This window comes from Abramis brama (assembly GCF_963993115.1).
Source record: "Abramis brama genome assembly, chromosome: 6".
NCBI classification, from domain to species: Eukaryota; Metazoa; Chordata; class Actinopteri; order Cypriniformes; family Leuciscidae; genus Abramis; species Abramis brama.
The window spans coordinates 24,556,900-24,583,514 of NC_139968.1; the positions used below are offsets into that span (position 1 = coordinate 24,556,900).

The 26,615-nt window shown below is 36.8% G+C and overlaps 2 protein-coding genes across 2 annotated transcripts in view; one reads left to right on the forward strand and one right to left on the reverse strand.

Annotated features, from left to right (window-relative positions):
• Window positions 1-3,377, forward strand: part of aox5 (aldehyde oxidase 5) — a gene marked incomplete at its 5' end in the record, with an annotated part of 67,859 nt that extends 64,482 nt beyond the window's left edge. The window contains 11 exons of the mRNA XM_084116875.1: window positions 61-252; window positions 511-741; window positions 890-985; window positions 1,078-1,206; window positions 1,295-1,369; window positions 1,473-1,525; window positions 1,661-1,775; window positions 2,005-2,070; window positions 2,275-2,463; window positions 2,804-2,971; window positions 3,213-3,377. Coding sequence (XP_083973001.1) covers window positions 61-252; window positions 511-741; window positions 890-985; window positions 1,078-1,206; window positions 1,295-1,369; window positions 1,473-1,525; window positions 1,661-1,775; window positions 2,005-2,070; window positions 2,275-2,463; window positions 2,804-2,971; window positions 3,213-3,263 — 1,365 coding nt within the window. The 3' untranslated portion in view covers window positions 3,264-3,377. The remainder of the gene's footprint in view (window positions 1-60; window positions 253-510; window positions 742-889; window positions 986-1,077; window positions 1,207-1,294; window positions 1,370-1,472; window positions 1,526-1,660; window positions 1,776-2,004; window positions 2,071-2,274; window positions 2,464-2,803; window positions 2,972-3,212) is intronic.
• A 124-nt stretch (window positions 3,378-3,501) lies between these two features.
• On the reverse strand, window positions 3,502-25,361 carry aox6 (aldehyde oxidase 6). Its single transcript, XM_084116874.1, has 35 exons — window positions 25,186-25,361; window positions 24,855-24,912; window positions 24,514-24,610; window positions 24,176-24,284; window positions 23,313-23,439; window positions 23,172-23,233; window positions 22,719-22,796; window positions 21,488-21,568; window positions 21,115-21,259; window positions 20,880-20,972; window positions 18,739-18,890; window positions 18,124-18,217; window positions 16,467-16,576; window positions 16,214-16,398; window positions 15,888-16,050; window positions 15,725-15,814; window positions 15,368-15,537; window positions 14,593-14,719; window positions 14,372-14,494; window positions 14,182-14,278; window positions 13,966-14,090; window positions 12,918-13,051; window positions 12,736-12,823; window positions 12,514-12,600; window positions 12,189-12,380; window positions 11,347-11,574; window positions 11,159-11,254; window positions 10,956-11,084; window positions 10,693-10,767; window positions 10,099-10,151; window positions 9,792-9,906; window positions 9,624-9,689; window positions 4,525-4,713; window positions 4,103-4,270; window positions 3,502-3,985 (listed from the first exon to the last, which is right to left on the reverse strand). The coding sequence occupies exons 1-35, from the start codon at window positions 25,234-25,236 to the stop codon at window positions 3,923-3,925; spliced, it is 4,020 nt and encodes a 1,339-aa protein (XP_083973000.1). The 5' UTR covers window positions 25,237-25,361; the 3' UTR covers window positions 3,502-3,922.
• Between the last annotated feature and the right edge of the window lie 1,254 nt (window positions 25,362-26,615).

Sequence of the window (26,615 nt, forward strand, 5' to 3'; positions counted from 1 at the left end):
AATTCTTATGTAGGTCAGTCTCCAAGTCACATACTGTTTTCTTTTTGTAATTTCGACCAGATCATGGAGAAAGCGCTCCTTCACATGGATAATGGTTACAAGATCCCTCATCTACGTGGACGTGGACTGGTGTGCAAGACCTACTTACCCTCATATACAGCATTCCGTGGTTTTGGTGGACCTCAGGGTTTGACCATCATCGAAAGCGTGTTACACGAGGTGGCTGTCAAGTGTGGCTTGCCTACACATCAGGTGGGACCTTTATGAAAACAGAACAAGTTGGCTGAACAAACGTCAAACAGTGTTTTAATGGTTTGAAATTTGAGCTGATAACCAAAAGATTGTATGTTTAAGTGTTGATTCAAGATGTTATTGAGGTTGCTGAGTTGTTGAGAAGTGTCATAAATTTGCTGAAGTGAGAGCAAATTGTGGTGATAAGTGGTGTGTTAAAAACTTGATGGGCCTTCTGCTCAACTCTCTGAAAAAAAAAAAAAAAATCAAAATTCACAGGTGAGAGACATCAACTTGTACAAGGACGAGAAATGCTACACCCACCACAAGCAGCTCTTTTCCCCCCATGACATGGTGCGGTGCTGGAACGAGTGTCTAGAAAAATCCGACTATACCCATCGATGCCTGTCTATCGAGCAGTTTAACGCCCACAACCACTGGAAGAAGCGAGGGATCTCCATTGTCCCACTGAAGTTTGGGATCGGATTCTCCAAGGGCTTCTATAACCAGGTGGGTGAAAACTTGTGAGATTGCACATAAAATGGTGCAGTTTGGTTTGAAGCTTCACACGACCACTTTAAAGGTTTTACCTTGGTATTAGTCCAGACTACTATGAAGAATTTCAAATCTTGGAAAATGTTCTTGTTATTCTCTTCAGGGAGCAGCATTGGTGAACATCTACAAAGATGGATCGGTTCTCATTTCTCATGGGGGAACCGAGATGGGTCAAGGTATCAACACCAAAGCCATACAGGTACGATGAGTCTCAAGTGTTAAACGATGGATCCAAAAACATACATCACATGAAATATGCCATTTGCAACGTCATTCTTCGACAAATTGCAGATTGCCAGTCGCATTTTGAAGGTTCCAATGTCTTCGATCCACATCAAGGAGACATGCACAGGAAACGTGCCCAATGCTGCACCATCCGCTGCATCCTTTGGCACGGATGCTGTCGGGATGGCGGTCAAGGTATAGTGACAGTCATCCATTTACAAGTATTTACATGCACATTTTTTATTTTTTTTTCACAACTGAAATTGTAATATTTTGCATGTAGAATGGTTGTGAAAAACTAATGAGACGTCTGGAGCCACTCATTAAGAAACATACCCAATACACCTGGCAGCAACTGGTTAGTAAGAGTGATATCCAAATACTCAATCGTATAATACAAAGTGAATTAAAGATTTTACAGTGAGCGCCAAAGGAGAATCACTTACCTACTATGTTTCCAGGTGGTGGAAGCATATTGCCAGAAGATCAGTTTGTCAGCAACAGGTTTCTTCATGTAAGTGTTCGACCGTGATTTAGCATGATGTAGCCGCATGGTAAAATGTTTGAGCATCCAACAAAATATTTGTTTTTGATATTTTGATAGTTGATTAAATGTATAAATATAAAATAAATGATATACTTATAACAGGGGCCCACACACCAGTGTTGACTGGGAGAAGAGTAAGGGCAGCGCATACTATTACTTTACTTTCGGTGCCTGTTGCTCAGAGGTGGAAATTGACTGCTTGACAGGAGATCACAAGGTGCTTGTCTTTTTTATTCATCTATATTTATAAAATCAAATAATTCATTAAAAAACTAATATCATTTGGCTATGGAATGCATTGTGATACATGTTTTATTAAAGATTTATAAGCAGTTATTTATATGTCATTGGCCTAGATTCTAATGCTGCAATTTATCAGGTTATGTGTGCGTACATTCACAATTTGAATATCAAAATTTTGTGGGCTGTGAAATGATATTTTACAGAACATTAGGACTGATATTGTGATGGATGTTGGTCGGAGCATAAACCCTGCTCTGGATGTTGGACAGGTACGAAAGACATGTTATTGCATTTTATATGTGTGTGTGTGTGTGTATGCATGTGTATATATATATATATATATATATATATATACACGTGTGTGTGAATAATATTTCTAATTTTCTTTTAAAAAAAAACAAATACTAAAATATTGGTTGTATTATTTGCCAAATTAGTCACCATACAGTTAGTAAATCTGTGTGTGTTTACAGGTCGAGGGTGGTTTCGTCCAGGGAATTGGGCTCTACACTATAGAAGAGCTGAATTTTTCCCCCGAGGGCGTGTTGTTGACCAGGGGTCCCTCTCAATATAAAATCCCAGCTCTGTGTGACATCCCTCCTCAACTAAACGTGCATCTGCTGAGCAACGCAGAAAATCCTCACGCCATATACTCTTCAAAGGTAAAACAAAACACCCTTGAATGTCAACACAATATGTTGTTGAGACAAAATAATAAAGTTGTTTAAGTAAACTGGCAAATAATTAGTAATATTTACCTCTCAGTGATAATTGCAGACAAAACAAACACCAAAAGTTGTGTCTAGGCTTCTGTGATGGCAAAACTCTTCAGGTCAGGCTGGTTCACAGCAGACTTCAATCATTTAAGCAGATAAAACAACGTTTGCAACCTACTTTACTTCTGTAGTCTGACATACTTCTGAGGAAAACAGGATATTTATGCACAGTGGAAATTTTAATTAATGTTGAAATATTGGTTGAAAAGGTTGTTTAAATTTTTAGGGGATCGGGGAGCCTCCTGTGTTTTTCGGCTGCACTTTGTTCTTCGCCATTAAAGAAGCGATTGCGGCTGCACGGAGGGAGAGAGGCCTGAGTGACAGTTTTCCTTTCTCTTCTCCTGCTACTGCGGAAAAAATACGCATGGCCTGTGAAGACTGCTTTACCAGGATGGTGGGTGTGAATAAATTCACTTGAAATATATATATTAATGTTACCAATATATAATATATAACCTACCTATATATAATAATAATATTATATAAATTACTATAATATAATATATAATTTACTTTATACTTTATATAATATTTTTTATTATCTAATACATTTAATATACTGTAAATTATTATATATTATTTCAGGTTTATGGTTTCGCTCTTGATAATAATCTTAAATATCACCTTTTTTACAGAATCCACTGGACAAGAAAGTAAAAATCAAACCCTGGTCTGTTAATGTGTGAAGAAAAACATATCCAAATTCAAACTTTTTAATGCCTCACCTAAACAAGATGTAACTTCCTTTTCATTGTTGGAGACTTTGAGCTCATAAATTGGTTATCTATTCAAACTAAAATTAACCTTAGATGACATGTCCGGGACTATATCTTCTAGCGTCCTTGATATTTTAATTGTGCAGTTAATGTTTTATAGAAACAGTAAGTAACTTGCTTAAATAACCAATAGTAGGATGAGGAATAATGTAATTCACATTTATTAAACTTGTCAAGCTGTCAAAGAAATCATAAATGTTAAGTGTGTTAATAATAAACATAACTATAAATTGGTCTTGAGACGTGATTGCATGCAGAGCATCTTTTGTGTGTTTTTAGTTTTGGCAAGCAGCTGATAATAGTTGGATGTTAAATCAGGCGACTGTAAAATCATAAATGTTAAGTGTGTTAATAATAAACATAACTATAAATTGGTTTTGAGACGTGATTGCATGCAGAGCATCTTTTGTCTGTTTTTTGCTTTAGTTGATTAGTTTCGGCAAGCAGCTGATAATAGTTGGATGTTAAAGCAGGCGACTGTGAAATCATAAATGTCATGTGATTTGATAAGAGCAACACAACAGCTTTGAGTGAGATAAAAATATAATAATAGGATGATGATATTGTTTTCATATGTCCAGAGCCCATGGCTGAGCTGGTCCAGAAGTTGATCCAGGTTCACTTTGTGCAACCTACCAAAAACAAAATTACATTAATTTTATTCAGGTTTAAAACATATTTATCTTTAAGGATTTGTTTAATATAGATTTAGACACTTGAGCACGAATGGGTTACTGTAATTCTCATACCATCTTTGTGAAGTGTGTGGCACAGGCCAGACATGCCCGCTCTGGGGTGGCAGGGCTGTTTAGCTGGAAGGGGCCAGTTAAACCTGCATCATTTCGGGCTGCAGTCACAGCGTCTTTAATAGCAAAGAATACAGAACTGCCCAGGAACAATATCGGTTCTCCGATCCCCTAAAACAAGTGGGAAAGTGCACCAAAATCAGAAAGCTTTAGTTTGCAATTATGTCACATCTAGATCAGATCTAGAAAAGCAAAAAAGAAAACACTAAAAATTGGTACGAAGTCACACAAAAATCTAAAATAGGGTTCTGTATCAGGTTTGAATGCACTTGTAAGTGAACCACAATGGTTCCACAAAATCAAAATAAATTGACTGAAAAGTACATACATCCGTAATAAGGAGAAAATGAGTGAGAGTGAAACACCTTTGATGAATAGATGGCATGAGGGTTGGTTGAGCCGGCTAAAAGGTAGACATTGAAATTCAGAGGGACGTCACAAAAGGCCGGGATCTTGTACTGGCCTGGTCCACGTGTGTACAGAACACCAGATGGAGAAAACTTGAGCTCCTCCATGGTGTAGAGACCCAGACCCTGCATGAACGCTCCCTCAATCTAACACACATACGTATTATATGAATAAATGCATATATACGTATATTGTAGGATAGTCTTTTCTGCTCGCCAAGGCTGCATTTATTTGATCAAGAATACAGTAAAACAGTAATATTGTGAAATATTGCAATTTAAAATAGCTGATTTCTATTTGAATATATTTTAAAATGTAATTCATTCCTGCAATGGCAAAGCTGAATTTTTTTATGCATCATTACTCCAGTCTTCAGTGTCACATGATCCTTCAGAAATCATTCTTATATGCTGATTTGATGCTCAACAAACATTTCTTCTTATTATCAATGTTTAAAACAGCTTCATATTTTTGTGGAAACTTTGATTTAAAAACAACAAAAAAAGAACAGTAGTGTATATGGGTCATTTGCCTATATAATATAATATAATATAATATAATATAATATAATATAATATAATATATAAATGAGGCAAACAAAATTATTGATGAAAAAACTGATGATAATTATGAACTAAATACAATTATTAAAAAATAATTATTTTTCTCAAAATGTGCTCTTGGACCTGACACAAGGGGGAGCTAACACTTCTTTTATTCTGGTACAGTTACTGGACAATAGTGGTTAATCTAAAAAATTACCAATATTCCTAATTAATCAGATATATCTATTAACCACTAATTTTTTTATTATATATTTTGGTATTTAAAGTCCCACTCCGATCATATTTTGAGCTATTTTTAAACATTCTCAGTGGTCTTTAAATGATGATTATGCCGTTTTTAGCCAAAATCACAAAACCTGTGCCGTTTTCTGGGACTTTGCTTCAGCAGAGCGGCAGTAGCTCATTAGCAACAAAGAGTATAGAAGTAACAAGAGGCGAAACTCCGTTGCAGTTTTGACAACAGCCACTAGGTGGCGCTTCGGTAGCGCGGCCGCCATTTTGGACTGAACCAACGGCTTTACCGTTAGCACAACTACTGTACAGCATTAACATTATGTCTGGAAATAATTGGAAACAAAGAAAACAGTGTTCTGCCATCAACTGCAACAACTACCAGTGTACAAACAATCAACTAGCATTTCATAGATTCCCCAAAGATCCAGAGAGGTAAAGTAGAAAAGGTTTTTATTAACTTTAAAGTGATCTAACGTCAACGATAACAGGTGCTGTAACGTTAATGCAAAGAGTATAGAAGTACCAAGAGGCGAAACTCAATAGAACGTTCCATTGCAACAAACTCACCCATGCGCAGAGCTGCAGCTCCGCCATCTTGGACTGAACGCAACACAGCTGTCATAGAATTGAACGATACCGGTTCAAATTCAAAAGCGGTTAAATTAACTAAAAAGTAGTTTCTAGTTTTTAATATCTCTAGAGCAGACATATCCCATGTCTCCCGGAAGATCCGGGAGTCTCCCGCATATTGATAGCGGCTCCCTGATGCCCGCAAATTAGCTAAAATCACCCGGAATCTAAAGCGAGCGAGCAAGAGCGCGCAGCTCCAAACCGTGTAACGTTAGAGCACACGGCAGAAAGGGTGAGGAAGCGAAATATCAACATATCAACCTAAAATGTGGAACACAATTTGTTCAGATTTTTTGCTTTCATTTTCATGCAGTTCTAGAGTAAAATATATTTTGTAATATATATATTTATATAAAATATAAATAATTATATTTTAAATTTGTACATTTTAATAAACTCAAACTTGCATAACTTTTTTCTGTTTCACTTTCATAATTTATTTCACTTCAACAATAATCTGACAAATTAAAACAAGACCAACCATAGGTCTAAATTCCAAAGCATTCTTGAATTACAACCATTTAAGTTTGGATAGTGATTTTCATGTTTATGCGAAAAAAAGGTGACACTAGTTAAAGGGTTAATTTAGTGATAACAATGAATTAATAAAGCGGTCATTTGCCAGGTTAGGTTCATATCTCTGAAAGTATGCGATTTAAAAAGCCCATTTCGAGTCTTGACAATTTCGACCAAATACATAACATTAGCAAACTGTTACTGCGGTTATGGGATAGCTTACATTAACCAAAGAGTATAGAAGTAACAAGAGGCGAAACTCCGTTGCAGTTTTGACAACAGCCACTAGGTGGCGCTTCGGTAGCGCGGCCGCCATTTTGGACTGAACCAACGGCTTTACCGTTAGCACAACTACTGTACAGCATTAACATTATGTCTGGAAATAATTGGAAACAAAGAAAACAGTGTTCTGCCATCAACTGCAACAACTACCAGTGTACAAACAATCAACTAGCATTTCATAGATTCCCCAAAGATCCAGAGAGGTAAAGTAGAAAAGGTTTTTATTAACTTTAAAGTGATCTAACGTCAACGATAACAGGTGCTGTAACGTTAATGTAAGCTATCCCATAACCGCAGTAACAGTTTGCTAATGTTATGTATTTGGTCGAAATTGTCAAGACTCGAAATGGGCTTTTTAAATCGCATACTTTCAGAGATATGAACCTAACCTGGCAAATGACCGCTTTATTAATTCATTGTTATCACTAAATTAACCCTTTAACTAGTGTCACCTTTTTTTCGCATAAACATGAAAATCACTATCCAAACTTAAATGGTTGTAATTCAAGAATGCTTTGGAATTTAGACCTATGGTTGGTCTTGTTTTAATTTGTCAGATTATTGTTGAAGTGAAATAAATTATGAAAGTGAAACAGAAAAAAGTTATGCAAGTTTGAGTTTATTAAAATGTACAAATTTAAAATATAATTATTTATATTTTACATAAATATATATATTACAAAATATATTTTACTCTAGAACTGCATGAAAATGAAAGCAAAAAATCTGAACAAATTGTGTTCCACATTTTAGGTTGATATGTTGATATTTCGCTTCCTCACCCTTTCTGCCGTGTGCTCTAACGTTACACGGTTTGGAGCTGCGCGCTCTTGCTCGCTCGCTTTAGATTCCGGGTGATTTTAGCTAATTTGCGGGCATCAGGGAGCCGCTATCAATATGCGGGAGACTCCCGGATCTTCCGGGAGACATGGGATATGTCTGCTCTAGAGATATTAAAAACTAGAAACTACTTTTTAGTTAATTTAACCGCTTTTGAATTTGAACCGGTATCGTTCAATTCTATGACAGCTGTGTTGCGTTCAGTCCAAGATGGCGGAGCTGCAGCTCTGCGCATGGGTGAGTTTGTTGCAATGGAACGTTCTATTGAGTTTCGCCTCTTGGTACTTCTATACTCTTTGTTAGCAATTCGCCTCTGCGTTGTGGGGGGAGCCGTTGGCACGGAGACGACCCTCCCCGTCGTTCACACCGCCGCCGACTTGAGCTTCCGAGAAAACGGAGGAGAAGCTGATCATCGCCGTTGCTGGGTTTCCTATCATTATCGGATTAATTGCAGTTTAACCATCAGAGTGAAAGTTTATCATTTGCATGTGTTTTTAAGTCCTGCCAGTTTAACAGGGCGCGCTTGACAGGGCATATAAGAACGCAGAGAGATAGCAGAGAGAGAGAGAGAGAGAGAGAGAGCCTCGGCCGCGCGCGCGCACTCACTATTAATAATAATAAATAATAATGTGACCAAAACGGTTATACAAATGCTGTCATTATAAAAGGTTTCTAGTGTCAATGTATTGCTTGTTTATTTTGTTTACTTTTCATGGTGTGACACTTCTCTTCTCCCATGATCGAACATAGAATGCTGCTACGTCAGAGCGGCCAAAGCGTCAACAAGCTTCCTCGTACTTTTTGACAAGCGTCCTTGACAGGGCGGCCAGAGCTTCTTTGCCGCTCAAGTCGGCGGCGGTGTGAACGTACAGTTAGCATTGCAACCCGCTACCGCACATAGGTGTTGATTCGCCATCGTCTTCTCTACTCCTCAGAACCTGAGCCCAGTGTTGCCAACTATTTTCAAAGGAAAGTAGCTAACGCCTCCCCTAAAAGTCGCTAAATGTCGCTAGATGACGTCATACATCAATTAGCATATTCATGACGTCATCGCGGCGTACTTGCGTTCTGCCTGCCTAATGTTTTTTCTCATTAAAATCATGCCTACATACTGTATTTTAATATAACATAACATAACATAATATAATATAATAGGCTATATAGCCGAATGTCCAATAAAGCTGTTCTCATTTACTATATTTTTTTTGTCAGACAATAGAACGAGTAGCTATTGAATGACTATTTTTTATATGTGTAAAATTATCTGAACTGAGAGAGTTCGGGAACTGGGTGAACTAAAGCACTGTGATAGTGAGTATTACAAGTAATAAGCACAAGAAAAGAAAGGAAAATAAAATGGTCAAACTAAATTCTTTAAATATAAAACAAAAGATAAGTGATAAGTCCGTCCGTGGAAACAACACTGCTCATTCACGTCTGTCAGCTGCCGTGCTGCTGCCCTCAGCCATTCACTGAACAGGGTAGACGCAGAGAGAGGTGTGTGACGGCAAGGAGAAAGCAAATCTCGCGCTCGCAGGACTCATGCTGGCAACATTTGGAGGTTACTGAGGTTTGTTTAAAAAGTAGCTAGATTAGTCGCTAGTCGCTTTTTTGAAAAATTGTCGCTAAAGGGGTCTGAAAAGTCGCTAAAAATAGCGACAAAGGCGCTAAGTTGGCAACACTGCCTGAGCCGCGCGGGCGGCGGCGGGGGCGGAGGGAAGTATGAGCTTGTGGCACCGCCCAGTGGAGTTACTACGTCACAACTCCAGTCTATTTTAGCTGGCATTTTAGCGTCTGCTACTGATTCACAGCCATTTGAATGCAGAAATACTCAGAAATAAACTTATTTTTCTCAAGATATGTCCTCTAACATCAGAAAAATGCCACAAGAACATGTTAACACCTAGAAAAACATGATTTTCATCGGAGTGGGTCTTTAAAAAGGTTAATTTCTACAAAGCAAGGGAACATCATAGAGAACACCTTACCTGACCAATGTCAATGGACGGATTTATACTTCTGCCAATATCAACAACAATATCCGTCCTCAAGGTCTATGAGGAAAAGATGCAGTATGTCAGATTCATTTTACACTGATTAAACAAACAGCAGAAAATGTATATGCCCTAAATCTTCTGCATCATATCTGCATTTACCCTGTACTCTCCGGTCAAACAGTCCAGCTCAACCTCACTGCAGCACACGGCATACGTGAAGTAAGCATACGGCTGGCCTTCCTGCTTCTCCCAGTCCATGTCTAGATCATGACCTCTGAAAACAGACAAAACGCTAAAGCATCAAACAAAACCTCCATGTTTTGTCTAGTTTTAAGCCTTTGTTCTCGTCTTTGATGATGCACTGAAGATCACGCTGTTGAAAAACACTCTCAGCTAGCACTTTTATGTCTCAAAGTACATTTAGAAAACAAAAACACTCCTTTTAAAGGACATTTGGATGATTTACCTGTAGAATCCTGTGGCTGACATACTGATCTTCTCCAAAAATGCTGTCATTATCTTTAAAGACATAATTTAAAGCAAATAAATAAAAAAATGAAATACATAAAAAAATAGTGATGGCAATAAAATAATAATAAAGCAATAAAAAAAATAACATGGTAAAGTCCCTGTAAACATGACTTTGAATGGCTTATTGCTTTTATATAACAGCAGCAACAGTAATATGATTAAATATACACCAAGTAAATAAATGCATTGCATTAAATATATATATATATATATATATATATATATATATTATTATTAAAAATATTAAATGTAATAATTAGTCATTAAATAATAATCACAATGAAAAAATCTTCCACCAAATAATATAGTTCATTAACCGTAAATTATATTATGTATAAATATAGATGATAGTATAGATTTTTGAATAAACTGAGCTTACAGGTTATTTCACAACGGCTTTGAACGTGGCTGATTCAATCAGTTTTTAAAGTCCGAACTATGCATACAGGATATTGTAGAATTACTTACTGTATCCATCCTTTTTATTTTGCATCAGAAACGAGAAATTTGAATGGTTTGTCCACTTTACCCAGTTCTGCCATGTTCCCCCAGGATTCTTCTTTCTGATTGGCTCTAGTCTTTTGTACAGTATTTGGCAGGCATCCTGCAAAAAAAATAAATATTTTAACAATCCTAAAACGGACATTAAAAGCATAAAAAGGCCAAACAATCCAAATGCATACATTTAATGATTTCTTCAAAACCTATAGACAGAAGACATAAATCCTTCAAGATCAACAAATTATGTTGTCCAATCTGATCTTGTGCTTCAAAATCTGGTATACGATATACCTGCACAGCCATTCCGTTGCCGTCGGTACCAAAGGACGCAGCAGACGGGCAGGTATTCGGGACACACTGTGTGCTGGTTTCAGAGATGTGGATTAAAGAAGCAGGAATATTCAGCTCTCGACTCGCCACCTGTGAGAAAACATGATATCAGCCCAAAAACTCTGAAATGGCCCCAGATCTGTGCAGAAAGCTGGAAGTGGTACCTGTTGGATTTTAGTGTGTATGCCTTGACCCATTTCCGCCCCACCGTGGCTCACTAGCACAGATCCATCCTTATAAATATGCACGAGAGCTGCCGCCTTTGTTATAAACACACACACACCAAAAGATCATTTGGAGTTCATTTAAAATAACTTAAAAGTCTCAGCAGCATGCTTTAGGTCACAGTAACCTGGTTGAGGAAGCCCTCTGCAAATCCAATGCCATATTTAATGGGTATTATGGCAATTCCTCTCTTTTTGTACTGGTTCTGCTGGTTAAAGAGATCGATGGCCTGCCGTCTCTGACTGAAGGCAGCTTTTTCCATACACTCGTTCCAGCAGAGCACGAGATTCTTTGGGTCAAACTCCATCTTGTAGTGAGTGAGGGAAACTTCCTTGTACATGTTTATCTCCCTGATCTGCAACAATAAAATAATGAAAGATTAATGAAAATATTAGTTTCCATATCAGCAAAGGCTATATTCGTGACAATCAATAAATAAATGAATACATTCATATGTATTACTATATCATCATCAAAGGCTAAATTAATGACAATAAACAAATACATATTAATTTCCATAACAGCAAAGACTATATACATGACAATAAATAAAATAAATATTGTCGTATCAGCATAAAAAGGCTAAATTAGTGATAATAAATCAATAAATAAATGTCATTTGTCATATCAGCAAAGGCAATGCTATTTTCATGACAATGAATCAATGAATAAATAATTAAATAAATAATCATTGCCACATAGCAAATGCTATGTCCATGCCAGTCAATAACTGTTAAAAACAAATACATATAAGTTCATTAACATATAAGCATCATTGTTTATGTTTATGTTAATAAATGATGAAAGAAAATATACATATAAATATTTGAAAAAAAATGTGAAATATACAGTATATTCCCCATATATTAACACCAGCAGTTCATTAGCTCGATCAGTAGTAATATATGAAGTATAATGATGTAAACAGGCCAAAAGCAAAACATTGTTTTGTGACTGCATGACACCGACCTCTTCAGGTAGACGGCCGAGTTTAAGAGCAACATCATCGATCATACTCTCAATGACCAGCATGCACTGGGGCACACCGAACCCTCGGAATGCAGTATTGGAGGGCAGGTTGGTCTTGCAAGCCGCCGATCGCCCACGCAAGTTTAGAATATTATAGGCGTTATCGAGATGTAGGAGGATCTTCTCGGCGACCTGGCAGAGTGAAATATAAGAATAATGATACTGTACAAATTCTGTAATATACGTTCTCCAATGTTTTTTACAAATGTGTCTGCAGTGACCCTGAACATGTAGCTTCCACTATTAAAGCAGGAAGTGATCTCACCAGTAGGGACTCATCTGCTGTGTTTCCGGAGTTGGTGTAGTACTGGAAATCGGCTGCTGTTATCCTCCCGTTATTCATAAATCCCACCTGTTGGAGTCAAAGTCAGAAACATGCCAACATATAAGTAAATTATATAAATAAAGAGTAGCTAATTACTATACTAATAACAGCTAATAAACATTCACAGTAATTTTTTAAATAAGTGTTAGGAAAACCACTAGCCTTATATTTTCCCCACACTGGGTGACGCCCTCCGGTTATCAGCATGTCCTCTCCTCTCTCTAAAACACATCGTACTGGCCGTTCAGTCCTGGAGAGAGAGAATTAATATTTAATGTCTAATTTAAATAAATTATTGTGAATCTTTCATTCTAATGATTGGGGTCCGACTTATTTCGACTCACTTCCAAGCAGCAACAGCAGTGATAGAGGCCAAAATGGCAGTTTTGGTGACTTTGCCTCCGAAAGCTCCGCCCAGTCGCTTAATGTGACAAGAAATGCGATTGGACGGGATTCCCAACGTCTCAGCTACCGACTCCTAAAACAAATTGGAACAAACATACTTTTTTGTACATGTTTATCTCTCTGGTTTTCAAAAATAAAGTAAAATAATAAAAAATATAAAATAAAATAAAAATTAATGAAAGGAAATAAATAAAAACAAAACAAAAAAATTAAATTAAATTAAATAAAGTCTCAGCTACTGACTCCTACAACGAAAAGGAAAAAAAAAAAATTCTACATGCTAATCTCCCTGATTTGCACAAATAAAAAAAATAAAATCTAATTAATAAAATCTAAATAATATAATATGATATAATAATATTAAATAAAGTAAATATAAGACAACATAAAAAAGTTTCCACTACTGTACTATACTTTCTTGTGCATGTTTATCTCCATGATCTGCGAAAATAAAATAAATATGTGATATAATATAAACTGCTAAATGTATAATATAATATCATGTCTCAGCGTGTAGAAAATTTGTCACACGAGTTTTGTGTCATCTGAACACGACGCATTAAGAGCCGGGGGGTGAAAACTTTTTGAATTTGAAGATGAAGGTAAATTGTACTTAATTTGTATTCTGGGAAACACGTAAGTATCTTCTGTTGCTTCCGAAGGACAGTACTAAATGAAAAAAAATATATATATATAAAAAGAAAATTTTGGACATATTCAACCTGTTCAAAAGTTTTATGCATCGTGTTTCCTTCTGGAGTATCAGTGAATGTTTGAACCTTTTTTTATTAGTTGTGTTTGAGTCCCTCAATTGTCCTCATTATTGGACATTAACGATCAGCGCCCAATCAATCGGAGCACCCTTAAATATAATATAATAAATCAAAATAACATAAAATAAAATATAAACAAAATAAAGTCTCAGCTACTGACTTAATCATAACATAATGTCATAATTTCTATATGTAACTGATCATAATAACATACTTGCGTAAATGTAGGATGCTGAGTGGACAAATAAACTTTCATCTCCTTCTCTTCCCCAACTGGAATGACCAGAAAACTCTGTGTTTCCATGTAGAAATGCTCCTGTCCTCCGATCCGAATCTCTCCTATGAAACACGATGCAGCATGTTATAAAACATGAATCAGGTGATCAGAGAGGTAGTGTGCTTGATCATGGATATGGCAGCACAATCTAACCTTCAAACACCTTTTCGGCCTCTCTCAAAGCCTTTTCCACATCTCCTCGCTCAATCTGTCTTTTAGGTAGAAAGAAAGACTCTTTCTCGATGGCCTCCTGAAAACAAGAAGATCCAAGAACAGCTCTAAGAATGGATCTTGTTAGACGGGAATAAAAAGGAGCAGATCATTTCAGATTATTTCTTCTCACCTCCACTGTGAAGATGCGATCCTGCAGATCTTCATAGCCGATCTTCACCGCTGCCGCCCCACGTTTAGCGTGAGCTTTGGAATCTGCGACCACAGCACAAACCATCTGACCCACACAGGTCACCTGAGGACACAAAGGAGAATACGATTGCAAATTTTGTATGTAATTAAAATTCATACTTCAAAGAAATGCCTTACATAAAAAAATAATAATACACAGACCTCATCTTCAGCCAGCAGTTCTTCATCAACGCCTGTGAAGGTTCTGAACTTTTTCCCTGGTATGTCTTTGGCTGTGATCACATCCACCACACCGGGAAGCTTTAGAGCTTCACTAAAGTCAATATGACTGTGACGGTAAGACAAGGCAATCATTTAGATGTGAAGGTACTAATTTTTACTCAAAAATCCATTGTCATCTCAGTATCAAAGGCATTTTTTTTACTATAACTTATTGCAGTTAGCATGAGATTATATCATTAGTGGATAGCTGATGCTGAAGTCGCCATGATGGATGAATGAATGAATGAATGTTCATTTCCATATCAGCAAATGAAACTGATTCAAACTCATTCACAATAAAAATAAAATAAAAAAAATGTTATCATCAAAGGCTATATTTATGGCAATAAATAAATACATGCATGCATACTAATTGAAATATCATCTTCAAAGGCTATATTTATGACAATAAATAAAATAATTAAATATTCATTGCATATCAACTTCAAAGGCTATACTTATGTCAATAAATAATTAAATATTCATTGCCATATTAGAATAAAAGGCTATATTTATGACAATATATAAATAAATAAATAAACATTCAATGTCATTTCAGCTTCAAAGGCTATATTTAAGACAGTAAATTCATTTGCTGATATTTAAATGAATATTCATTCATTCATTCATTCATTCATTCATTCAAATGATTGCACACATAGATTTCTAACAGTTTTTAAAGTTAAAACTGTCAAACTGTCTGCATGCATCTTACGTGATTTTGGCATGTGGTCTGGAGCTTGTCACGATTGTGAGGAAAAGTTCACCATCGGTGTGTGGAAGGTCATCACAGTACACGGCCTCTCCAGTAGCCTGACTCAGCGCCGACCGGTGCATCTTGGGTCGGCCCACAGGATCTTGAGCTGGCTGATCCTCCGAGACATTCTGTACACATAAAACACACACTTTTGTGTTGCTTTCTGTGGACTTTTAATAGAAAAAAAGTTAGCAGACAAGACAATAAAAGATGTGTAGAGAGAAATGAAGCAGAAACAGGAAAGTTGCAACTGGATTCGAACACAAATTTCCCATATGAGAACCACGAGACCATTGGAGGATTGTATAGTGTTACCTGAAACTCTTGGTAGCCAGGCTGAATGTGTTTAGGAAGAGGCTGAATTGCACTTTGCATCTCTTGAGGTATTTCCATCTGAGTCACATCCTGTAAAAAAACAAAAACAAAAGGTGTAATAAACTATGTCCATTTGATAACCATCTCCAAAAGTCGTTCATACCTTTTCCTTCAGGTAACGGAGGACGAGCAGGTGGAATTTAAAAAGCAAACTCAAGGTCAGGGATCTGCGGAAATCCACCTTCCCGCCTGGAGCCGACGGTCCAAGTTTGATCTCATCAACCAGCGCGCTGTACGCATCACTTAACGTTGCCTCCTCCCAAGGCCTTGCAAAAAACCAGTGCAAAGTCCTTTTATGCTTTTTTAATAATTTTAGATCGGATTCCAATCGGATGCACACATAATCAGATTTGGACTGACAATGTGAACGTAGCCTTAGTCCCATTCAAGAGGAAATGCAGCTCAAAAAGATGTACATTTGTGTCCTACCTTCCTAGAATCTGTTTGCACACGTGGTCAGCGCTGAGGATGGTGGCTCCCACACCACCGTAATAAATACTGATCTCCTTCACTACATTTGAGTTCTCGTTGAACCAAACGCGCATCCCAGCGTTCACTGTAGCTAGCGCGTTCTCCTTACGCGGGGCGTGTCGGAAGGCATGGATGATCTCATTCTGCCCAAAAAAACCATGATCTTTTAGCAAACAATGCGCAAAAAGCTAGTCGATGGTTAATTTCTTACCTGTCTTGTAGCTGGAATGAAAACAGACAACACTATCTCATCTGGCTTCAGAGCCGTCTTGGCAAATCCAAGGAAAAAATCTTTATCAATAGGCACCCTCCTTCGTCCATCTAGTAGAAATTGAGACGCGTGTCAAAATATCCTCCTTGAGGAACATAACTACTTTCAGAATTAATGCAAAATGTGACATTTCTGTGGTCTGAAATATTAGATATCATCTAGAACTGGTTTAAACAAAATTACACGTTTAGACTTTATTTCACTTTAGTCCACATTAGACATTCTACTAACTTTAACTTTGCAACTACATGTCAACTAACTCATTATTTTGAGTAACTATAAGTTACTTATAGTCAGTAGAATGTCTGTTGGCGGCAAGCAGGGCAGGGCCGGTCCTACTCGACCCGCTCCGAGTGGGATTCAAAACGGTATCTTTGGCATGGGAGGCAGGCGTACTAACAAGTACACTAAAGATCACAGTCTCTAGCTAGTAGCTAGTGCCCCTCTTGAGGCCAAGGGAGTGAGGTTTACTTGCAAAGCTCTTACTAGCTGGCCTCCGCTACACTCAACCCCCTAAACCTCACCCCCATTCGGGTAACGACACCAAATGTAACCAGTCTTACTCAACCCGCTCTGAGTGGGATTCGAACCAGTATCTCCAGCATGGGAGACGGGCGTTCTAACAAGTACTCTAAAGATCGCAGTATCTAGGGACACTTGCTAGGGCACTCGCTAATGCCCCTCTTGAGGCCAAGTGAGTGAGGTTTACTTGCAAAGCTCTTACTAGCTGGCCTCCGCTACACTCACACCCCTAAACCTCACTCCCATTCGGGTAACGACACCAAATGTAACCAGTCTTACTCAACCCGCTCTGAGCGGGATTCGAACCGGTGTCTCCGGCATGGGAGACAGGCGTTCTAACAAGTACGCTAAAGATCACAGTATCTAGGGACACTCGCTAATGCCCCTCTTGAGGCCAAGGGAGTGAGGTTTACTTGCAAAGCTCTTACTAGCTGGCCTCCGCTACACTCAACCCCCTAAACCTCACTCCCATTCGGGTAACGACACCAAATGTAACCAGTCTTACTCAACCCGCTCTGAGCGGGATTCGAACCGGTGTCTCCGGCATGGGAGACGGGCGTTCTAACAAGTACGCTAAAGATTGTAGTAGTGCCCCTCTTGAGGTTTAAACCAAGTGAGTGAGGTTTAAACACACAGCTCTTACTAGCTGGCCTCCGTTACACCAGTGTTAATGAGCGCCACATCAGTCTTGAGTCCCATGGAGAAGCTCCGGTAGGACAAAAGAACCAGGACTAGACTTTACTTTGGTGTTTTGTTTTAGTTTATGTGGCAGTCATCCGTGAAGAGCTGCCATTTTCCTTTCGTTATGTTGTTTTTGTTTATTTTATTATAAAAGTCATGTTAAACGTTCACTGGTTCGCACCTCCTCCTTCCCTGAGCCTTTAACTTCGTTACAGCGGACCATCAGAATAAAGTGTTAACAGATATTAAGCAGACAGTCTACTAACACTCTAATGATTGGTAGTTGACATATAGTTGCAAAGTTACTTATAGTAAGAAGAATGTCTAAAGTGGACTATTGAAATAAAGTGTTACCTTACACTTTACAACTTTTAAATCATTAAAGTTGGCTCACCTTTAGAAAGTGCCACTAAAGTGCATCTCCCAGCAGCTAAGACGGGGGTCAGGTCGGAGTTTGGAAATGCGCTTACAATATTGCCGCCCAGTGTCTACATATTTCAACAAACAAAATAATAAATAATATAAACACACACAAAGAAAAATATTTAAAATAGCTCCATTTTGATGGCGTACTTCAACATTCAAACAAGTTAAAGAACTAAAATTAAAATTATTAAAAATAAAACTAGAAATGACAAAAAAGACAAAAACATGACAAAATTAATACAACTTAAACTAAAATAAAAACTGAAAATATAAAAATAAAAGCCATTTCAAACCAGTAATAAATACTATAATAGTATATCATTAATACTAAAATAACTTGCTGATTCTACCTTAATTTGGCGATTCAGTGCTCAAATATTAAAATTATTTAAAAATAATAAAGTATTATGCTTTATTTATTATTGATTTTAGCTTAAATATCTTTATGATACCTTTTTTTTTTATTAGTTTAGTAGTTTAAATGAGGCCAGAATGAGGTTTTGGAACAGAGCATAAGAGACTGAGAAATATTTGTGAGTGTAGCAAGAGTGACGTTGTGCATTCAGGGTCTGTTTACACTTACAGCCACGTTTCGGATCTGCTGTCCGCCCACAAGGTTTAACTGCAGCAGAAGAGCCCGAAACAAGTGTGTGTTCTCCGGCGGGAAACCATTTATACTTCTTTCCAACACACTCTTCAAAACAGACATACTGCACCCTGCTCCAACACACACACCTACAAACACAAAGCATTCATTAATGCTACTTAAAGGTGAAGTTTTTTTGTTGTTGTTGTTAAAATACATTCGTAACCCGGTTTATAGCTCATTGACTACCATTAGTATGCCATTCATGCATCTCCCCCAAAAGTGTAAACACTGAGCCTCCCAGGCCTCATAGAAACATTGACAGCGCTCTGCTCAGATCTGTCAATCTCTTTCCACCTTAACCTAATCTAAAACACAGCTGGTTAGGAAAAAGGTGGATAAGCGAGACATTCACGTTTGCTCTAGACAGAGTGTCACGCTGCGTCCGAAATCGCATAGGCCTACTGTCTGAGTAGGTACTACATTTGAATTTACTTCACGAATGTTAAAAAAGTACACTCTATATATACAGTAGTATAAATTAAATTCAGTTCAATTTACACTTCAGAATCTCGGCAGAAGAAGTGGACTTTTTTTTCGAGTACTATGTATTCAGACATACTATTCTTTTGGCGTACTGTTTTTCGCATACTATATAGCCAGGAAGTAATCGATTTCGGACGCAGCTTCAGTCTACTCAATTGCTTACTCATCATGACACATAGCAACACAGCTAAAAGTATTCCTAATATGTTGGACCTTTTATTCAAAGTAGCTACTTTTACCTGTTGAAACATGCCTTCACAAGCACCTGTATTTGTGAAGTTATAAGTTGGGGGAGGCGCGACATGCAAAAGGGGCGTTTTCTAAAATATGCTTTATTTAAGTTCGCAAGGTCCCACTAGTTTCATAGAAACTACATCCTTCACCTTTAAAGGACAGACATGAAAAATATCGAAATTTGACTTTTGCCATTGTTACATTATAAATAATTTTCTGAATATTTTCTCATTGTAGTGACATATCCACAAGATGGTTTTATTGGGTTGCACTATTCTTGTGGCAAAATATTTTTATATATATTTTCTACCCTTGTGGAGTGCTGTTCTTGTTAACTAAAACAGTCCCACTTTATATATTTAAGTGTCTATAACAACTAAGTACTAATATTTAAATAAATTATTTGATACAATGCACTTATTGTGTACATAGATGTTTTGATATTGTATTTTTATTTAAAAATAACTGCATGTAATTACAGCTGTTATTAATTTATATACATCTATAATTACACTGTTGTTGACCTTTCCTTCACACCTTAACCCAACCCTTAACCTACCCATACCACCAAACCCATCTCGTGGTTACACTTTATTTTAAGGTGACGTAGTTACATTGTACTTACTCAAATAAGTACTTACTATAGTTACGGTTGGGATTATGGTTTGGTTTAGGTTAATCTCTTGTAATTAAGCATAATTTACTGTTATTACTATAGTAAGTACATGTAATGTGTAACTGCATCACCTGGCTTAAAATGTTACCTTACCCGTATTCCACCTCAATAGCAGCAAAGGTGTTTTGCAATACAATATGAACACAATAAGTACATTGTAACTAACTTTTTTTTTATGCAAGTATATAGTTAAAGGACAACTAATATAAAGTGTGACCACTAAAACTATTACAAATACTATTTGTTTACAGAAATAAATATAAAATAAAATATATGAAATGAAAAACTTAAACTTACAAAACTTAAATGAAAATAATACATATATAATATAAAAAAAACAAAAAATGTATGTAAAACAGTTATACTTCACAACAAGGTCCCATTAGTTATCATTAGTCAATGCATTAATTAACATTAACTAAAGATGAGCTATACATTTGCTAAATTTTTTTGTATTAATCTTTGTTAACGTTAGTTAACTGTTCATGGTTAGTTCATGTTAGCTCAGCTCAATTAAACAATATTAACAGAAAATTAACTAGGATTAATAAATGTATTTGTCATTGTTAGTTCATGTTAAATTACATAGTTAACTAATGTTAATAAATGAAACCTTAATGTAAAGTGTTACCAATAAAACTAACTGGAATAAGGTTAAGTTGAAGTACTAAATCACACATACCCTCTGATCTCTGGGTAACTTTGAATAGTTCTGGCACTCGTGTTGGTGATATTATTACAGGATGGAAGATACCCTTGAACTTCATGTCCAGACCTGAATAGAATAGAATAGAATAGAATAGAATAGAATAGAATAGAATAGGGGAAATGTCATAGTGGCCTGATAATGCTGAAATAGCACACAACAATATATTAAGAGTTTTTTTAGGTTTGGCCACGATTTGCCCATATGAAACCTATGTTGGTGTTGCCCATGACAAGAGGGGCTTGTGGGTAATCAGCCTTCAGCTGAAGCAGCTCATCTAGAGATCCAGGGCTGATCCAGGTAATTCTTTCCCCACAAAACTTCTGAATGGTTTGGTCCTTAATCTCTGCCATTCTCTAAACACAAAAATAGACTGTGAATTGATGGCATATATTTTTAAAATGTGTTGTTTAGTTGATAATAGCATTTTAACTTCTGACAGACAAAGCCTAAAATCAAGTGAATAATAAACTAGACCTGAACGGCGACCCTTGTTACAGCTTAGTCATATTTACATAACATAATCTTTAAGGAATTAAAGAATTAAGGAATTAAGTTTTGAAAAAAACATGAGTCTGACAAACCATGAGTTCAGGGGGAAAGATCAGATCCTGAGTTGGGTCGAAGGGGAGCAGGTCCTCTTTACAAAACAGTTCTGGATGACCCTATTAAACACAAAAATAACTATTACATCATTCAATCCACTAAGCGCAAGTGATTTTTAATTAGGTTTAAATGCATCCAAGGTCAAAAAACACTTTAATTTTCTCACTTCTTTTCTCAGCATGTCTGAAATGGATTGATAAAGGATTTGGTCTCTCTTTACCCCTCCTTTCCGGGAGCATACCCTGTTCTGATTGGCCAGATGGCTCAATCTGTTGTAATTGGTCTACTCTTTTCTGATTGGCCCGACGACCCAGTCTGTTGTGATTGGTCTACTCTGCTCTGATTAGTCAGATGCCTCAATCTGTTGTGAATGGTCTACTGTGTTCTGATTGGTCAGATGACCCAGTCTGTTGTGATTGGTCTACTGTGCTCTGATTGGTCAGATGACCCAGTCTGTTGTGATTGGTCTACTCTGCTCTGATTGGACAGATGGCTCAGTCTGTTGTGATTGGTCTACTCTGTTCTGATTGGACAGATGGCTCAGTCTGTTGTGATTGGTCTACTGTGCTCTGATTGGTCAGATGACCCAGTCTGTTGTGATTGGTCTACTGTGCTCTGATTGGTCAGATGGCCCAGTCTGTTGTGATTGGTCTACCGGTTACAGTGCATGTCGGAAACTAAACGCCCATTACTATATCTGAATTTAAGCTCCAGAGCTTCCTCAGCACTGGATACACAGTAATACGAACAATAACGATGGTGTCGGTTTTACCGTATTAATTCGAGCTCGAAAACTCATCCTTGGAATTGCATGCAAAGTAGATTTTTTCACAGTGCTGAAAATAGCGTCTTCTCAACATGTCGGCAACACAAACCAAACTCTTCAAGGCGTCGGCTACAGTGTTTGAGCGTGGAGCAAAGTAGATGTTGCTCGCAGGCAGCCAGTGAAGACCATAAGCTGGCATTATGCATATTTGTTACATTGTTATGTAGATATGTTGCAAGATTTAATACTAGAATTACTGACGACTTGTTTCGGCAGTTGAGAATCGGCTTTTGTGAGACAATAACTCCATTTATCTGCACTTTGTGTGTGTGTGTGTGTTTTACCACAACTAAAAAGTCAAAGTCCAGCAGTACAATAAAATAGGACAAAAGTGAGTGCAATAAGTTTACTAAATTAACCCTGGTCAAGATGAAGATACTCACATTCTCTATGGGCTCCACGGATCCATTTCCATTGGCCAAACTGCATGCGGTGCCATTCAACTGACAACAGTTTTCACTCTACAAAAATAACAGAAAAAGTTTCATGTTCGTAAATGCACATGTAATGCAACACACAAATGTCAGTTAAACCTCAAGTGGAAAAAAAACAACAAAAAACAGAAAAGTGTTTAAATGACTGTCACATTGTAACATGCAGTTACCAGATTGTGTATCACTAAATGTCAACCACAGACCAAGATGTTTAAAAAAAGAAACAAAAATAAAAAAAATTGCATCAAAATATGTGGAGTCATAATGGGTCGCTTTGAGATGAAACAAGAATATTAGACACGGATATGCAGCTACAAATCCATAAAGGGTTTTGAGAGCCACATGATTCAGCCGCTGAAACGAATCAAATAAAGGATGAATCTGGACGCCGGAGCTGTTCACCTCACAGAAGGTTCTGTAGCCATCAACGATTGGGCGGTACCCTGTGCACCTGCATAAATTACCTGCAATAGGAACATTCGTGATTGGTCAAAAGGTTCTTAAGGTTTTAGTAGATTTAAAATCGTGTTTGTGTCACTGTACCAGCGAGACCCTCCATTACATCTTCCAAAGTTGGCTGTGGGTTGTTTCTCAGTAATGCATACATGGACATCACCATCCCAGGAGTACAGAACCCACACTGAGACCCATGAGCCTTTGCTATACGCTCCTGATGAACAGAACACACATATACTGTCAATGATGTGTTAAAGTGTCCATGTTGACTATATACCCTGTATTTAAATATATATATATATATATATTACATTAATGTGTATTAATTGAAGTAATACATATTTGTCTACATTTTAATATATATTAAAATGTAATATATGCATATATATATATATATATATATATATATATGCACACATTAATCATAATTATAATACATAATTAATTTTAAATCTCATAAATAAAGAATAAAAAATATATTTTTGTTTAGATAAATATTTGTTATATTTATATTACAAAAATTATGTTTATATATATATATATATATATATATATATATATATATATATATTACTTATTTACTTTAATTTATATTACTCTTTATTATACTAGTTTAATTATAATCAATTAAGAACAAAAAATATTTTTTTTTATCATTAAATGCAATATAAATTGCATTTTAATGTTGCCGTTTTTTTTATTAATAGGTGAGAAAAACAATTAGGCATCATGCCACTGACCTAAATGCAAACTAGGATGAAAATCAAGTTATGATCAGATGATATCTCAACTGTCTGTGATTTAATCTCATAATCAGGACTGAGTGTAATCTATAACTGGCAGTGACCTAATATATTAACCTGGATTATAATCTGTCTGCATACTAATTTCCTGATCTGGATCTCATAATCTGGATTGGGCAAGTATAGATTATAATGTGAATCCGATACCTGGACCGGGTGTAGTTTGGTTTTGGTGCTTCCGATGCCTTCAACGGTCGTCACTGCCACTCCATGAAGTTGGCACACAGGAAGCAGGCAAGCATTCACCGACGAATGACTGGCCAGTGAAGAAGAAAAAATAGCTTCTTACATGCATTCGGAAGTGATTTATTATGAGGGCTATCTTCCTTGAAAAATTTGACTAAAAACAGCCTAGAATTTGAGTTTGAATCTTGATTTTCAAGAGTGAAAAGTGGGAGAAAAAGAGGAGTACTATCATGGGTCAGACCCATTAATAAAACAGTGTGATGAAAAGAAAAAAAGTAGAGAGAGAGTGACTGAAATACTTGATGCTCTTGGTCTGAGGGTCGTATCTGGACACCATGACGGTACAGGCTCCACATCCTCCTCCACCACAGCCGTACTTACTGCCTGTTAACCGCACTAAACACACACACACACAGTGCAAAACTAAACAGTTAAAATAAACCAATAATATTCAGAATTGCAGATTAATCTCCTCTAAAAATGATCCACGGTATCACTTGAAAATTAACATCAACAAACCTTATTAGATAGATAGATAGATAGATAGATAGATAGATAGATAGATAGATAGATAGATAGATAGATAGATAGATAGATAGATAGATTTATTATGCACATTTATTAAAACGTGCAAACATACATTTCTGCCTCAGATAAGACAGCAACACAGTCTCAGGGTCTGGGTTCTTCTCCATTATCTGTCAACAAGAAGCATAAACATATGCAGATTACATTCAATGCATGCAGATTACTATTATTTTAAATATCTTTAAACAGATTCTAATCACAGTCTCTGTTCAAATGAGATTCAATGCCTTTATATGAGGCAAGTATTACTATGAGGATTGAGCTTGACAACAGGTTCACAACCAAACAAGTTACAGTTTAACAGCCTTTACAATAAACACATGACCAGAAATTTTGGGTAAACAAAAATTACGTTGATTATATATTGCATAATCAATAAGCACCTTTTTCCCGTTGACATAGAAAATCAAGCCATCGTTCCTTTGTTCAGCCATTTCCTCAAAGTTTATGCCCAAATCAAACAAACTGAAGCAGATCTGCGGACTGTATCTTCAACAGGGTGAATGCAAGAGTAATCGCTCGAGTTTTCTGCAAACTGCCTAAAACAGAAAAGTAGTAGAAAGGTTAGCAAAGGCGGAGCTTATCTGATGAAAGTTATTAAATTATCTTTTATGTTATTAAATACGACGAGTTTAAATAATAGTTTTCATGTTTCTCTTCTTTGTGTATTTTTGTAGTTCAATGCTATTAAGGTGTCCCAGTATACTTATAACGCTACTGTTACTTTTCTCAGCGCTGACTGGTTGAACCAGTAACCGCAGTTTGTGATTACGGAATACGTGTTTTAAAAATATTTTTATAGAGACTGCTTACATTACTGGTTTTGTTTACATATCAGGTAACAATTCGTAAAATTATTGGATCAAAACGATTATATTTTAGTACAAAAATACATCTAATAAGAAAAAACCCGTTTGAGCCAACGAACTCAAAACGCTTCGTTATACGCACTTTTCAGAGTTTTTACATATTTCTCTGTCCCTGAATTTCTGTTTTAGTTTGGTTTTGCCTTATGTGACCTGGTTTTAAAAGTGTACGAAAGACAAATTGCTGTAGTTGGCAGTTTTTTAATTTTATTTGTGTATATTTACCACCAGATGGCGCCAGAGGCATAAATGTAACTATTTCGTCTGAACACGAGTTAGCGCCAGACGCCAAGGCGTAATTAACATATCTGACCACAAGGTGTCGATACAAACAAAAAATAAAAAGCACTAAGAAAAAATTTATCACCTCCAGAATCATCCATACATTAAACAAAATAGTCTGATACAATGTTTTCACTGTGGATTTTTCCACAAGTAGGCTCCACATTTTTAGTTAATCAGAAATGTTCCTGTTTTAAACTGCGCAAAAACAGTTACACATATTCACAGCAGTTTCCCCTCAGGACTATAGACAGAAATGTATTTTCACTGCTAATAAGTCTCTTAGAGATGAAAATCATGTCAATAAATTGTGTGTGTGCCCACCATCTGTGTCTTCTGGTGCTGCTGAAATAGAAAAAAAAAGGGGGGGGGGGATGAACACAGAAACCCTGCTGCGACCCCCTGTGAAGTGTGATCAGGGAACCCCTACAGAGATTATAGCAAGTTAAAACCCAACACAGTCAGAAATCTCTCCCCACAGGCGTTTTAGGATTAGCTGACACGCTAACGCACATACAAAACATGCACATATGCACTTACGAGCAAGAGACCACACTGAGAAAAACATCAATAAACTTAACCACTTAACACACACAAAGGTGTTGAATGCAAAATTGTAGTAGTCAGACACATGCAGTTTGCAGTTTAAACACTAGAGGACGCTC

Excerpts from the sequence above, each read along its gene's own strand:
- aox6 (XM_084116874.1), bottom strand. The coding sequence starts at position 25,236 with ATGGCTGAACAAAGGAACGATGGCTTGATTTTCTATGTCAACGGGAAA. Across the intron at positions 14,091-14,181 it reads GGCCGAAAAGGTGTTTGAAG|GAGAGATTCGGATCGGAGGA; the intron begins GTTAGATTGTGC and ends CGTGTTTCATAG. Across the intron at positions 4,271-4,524 it reads ATGCCATCTATTCATCAAAG|GGGATCGGAGAACCGATATT; the intron begins GTGTTTCACTCT and ends CACTTGTTTTAG.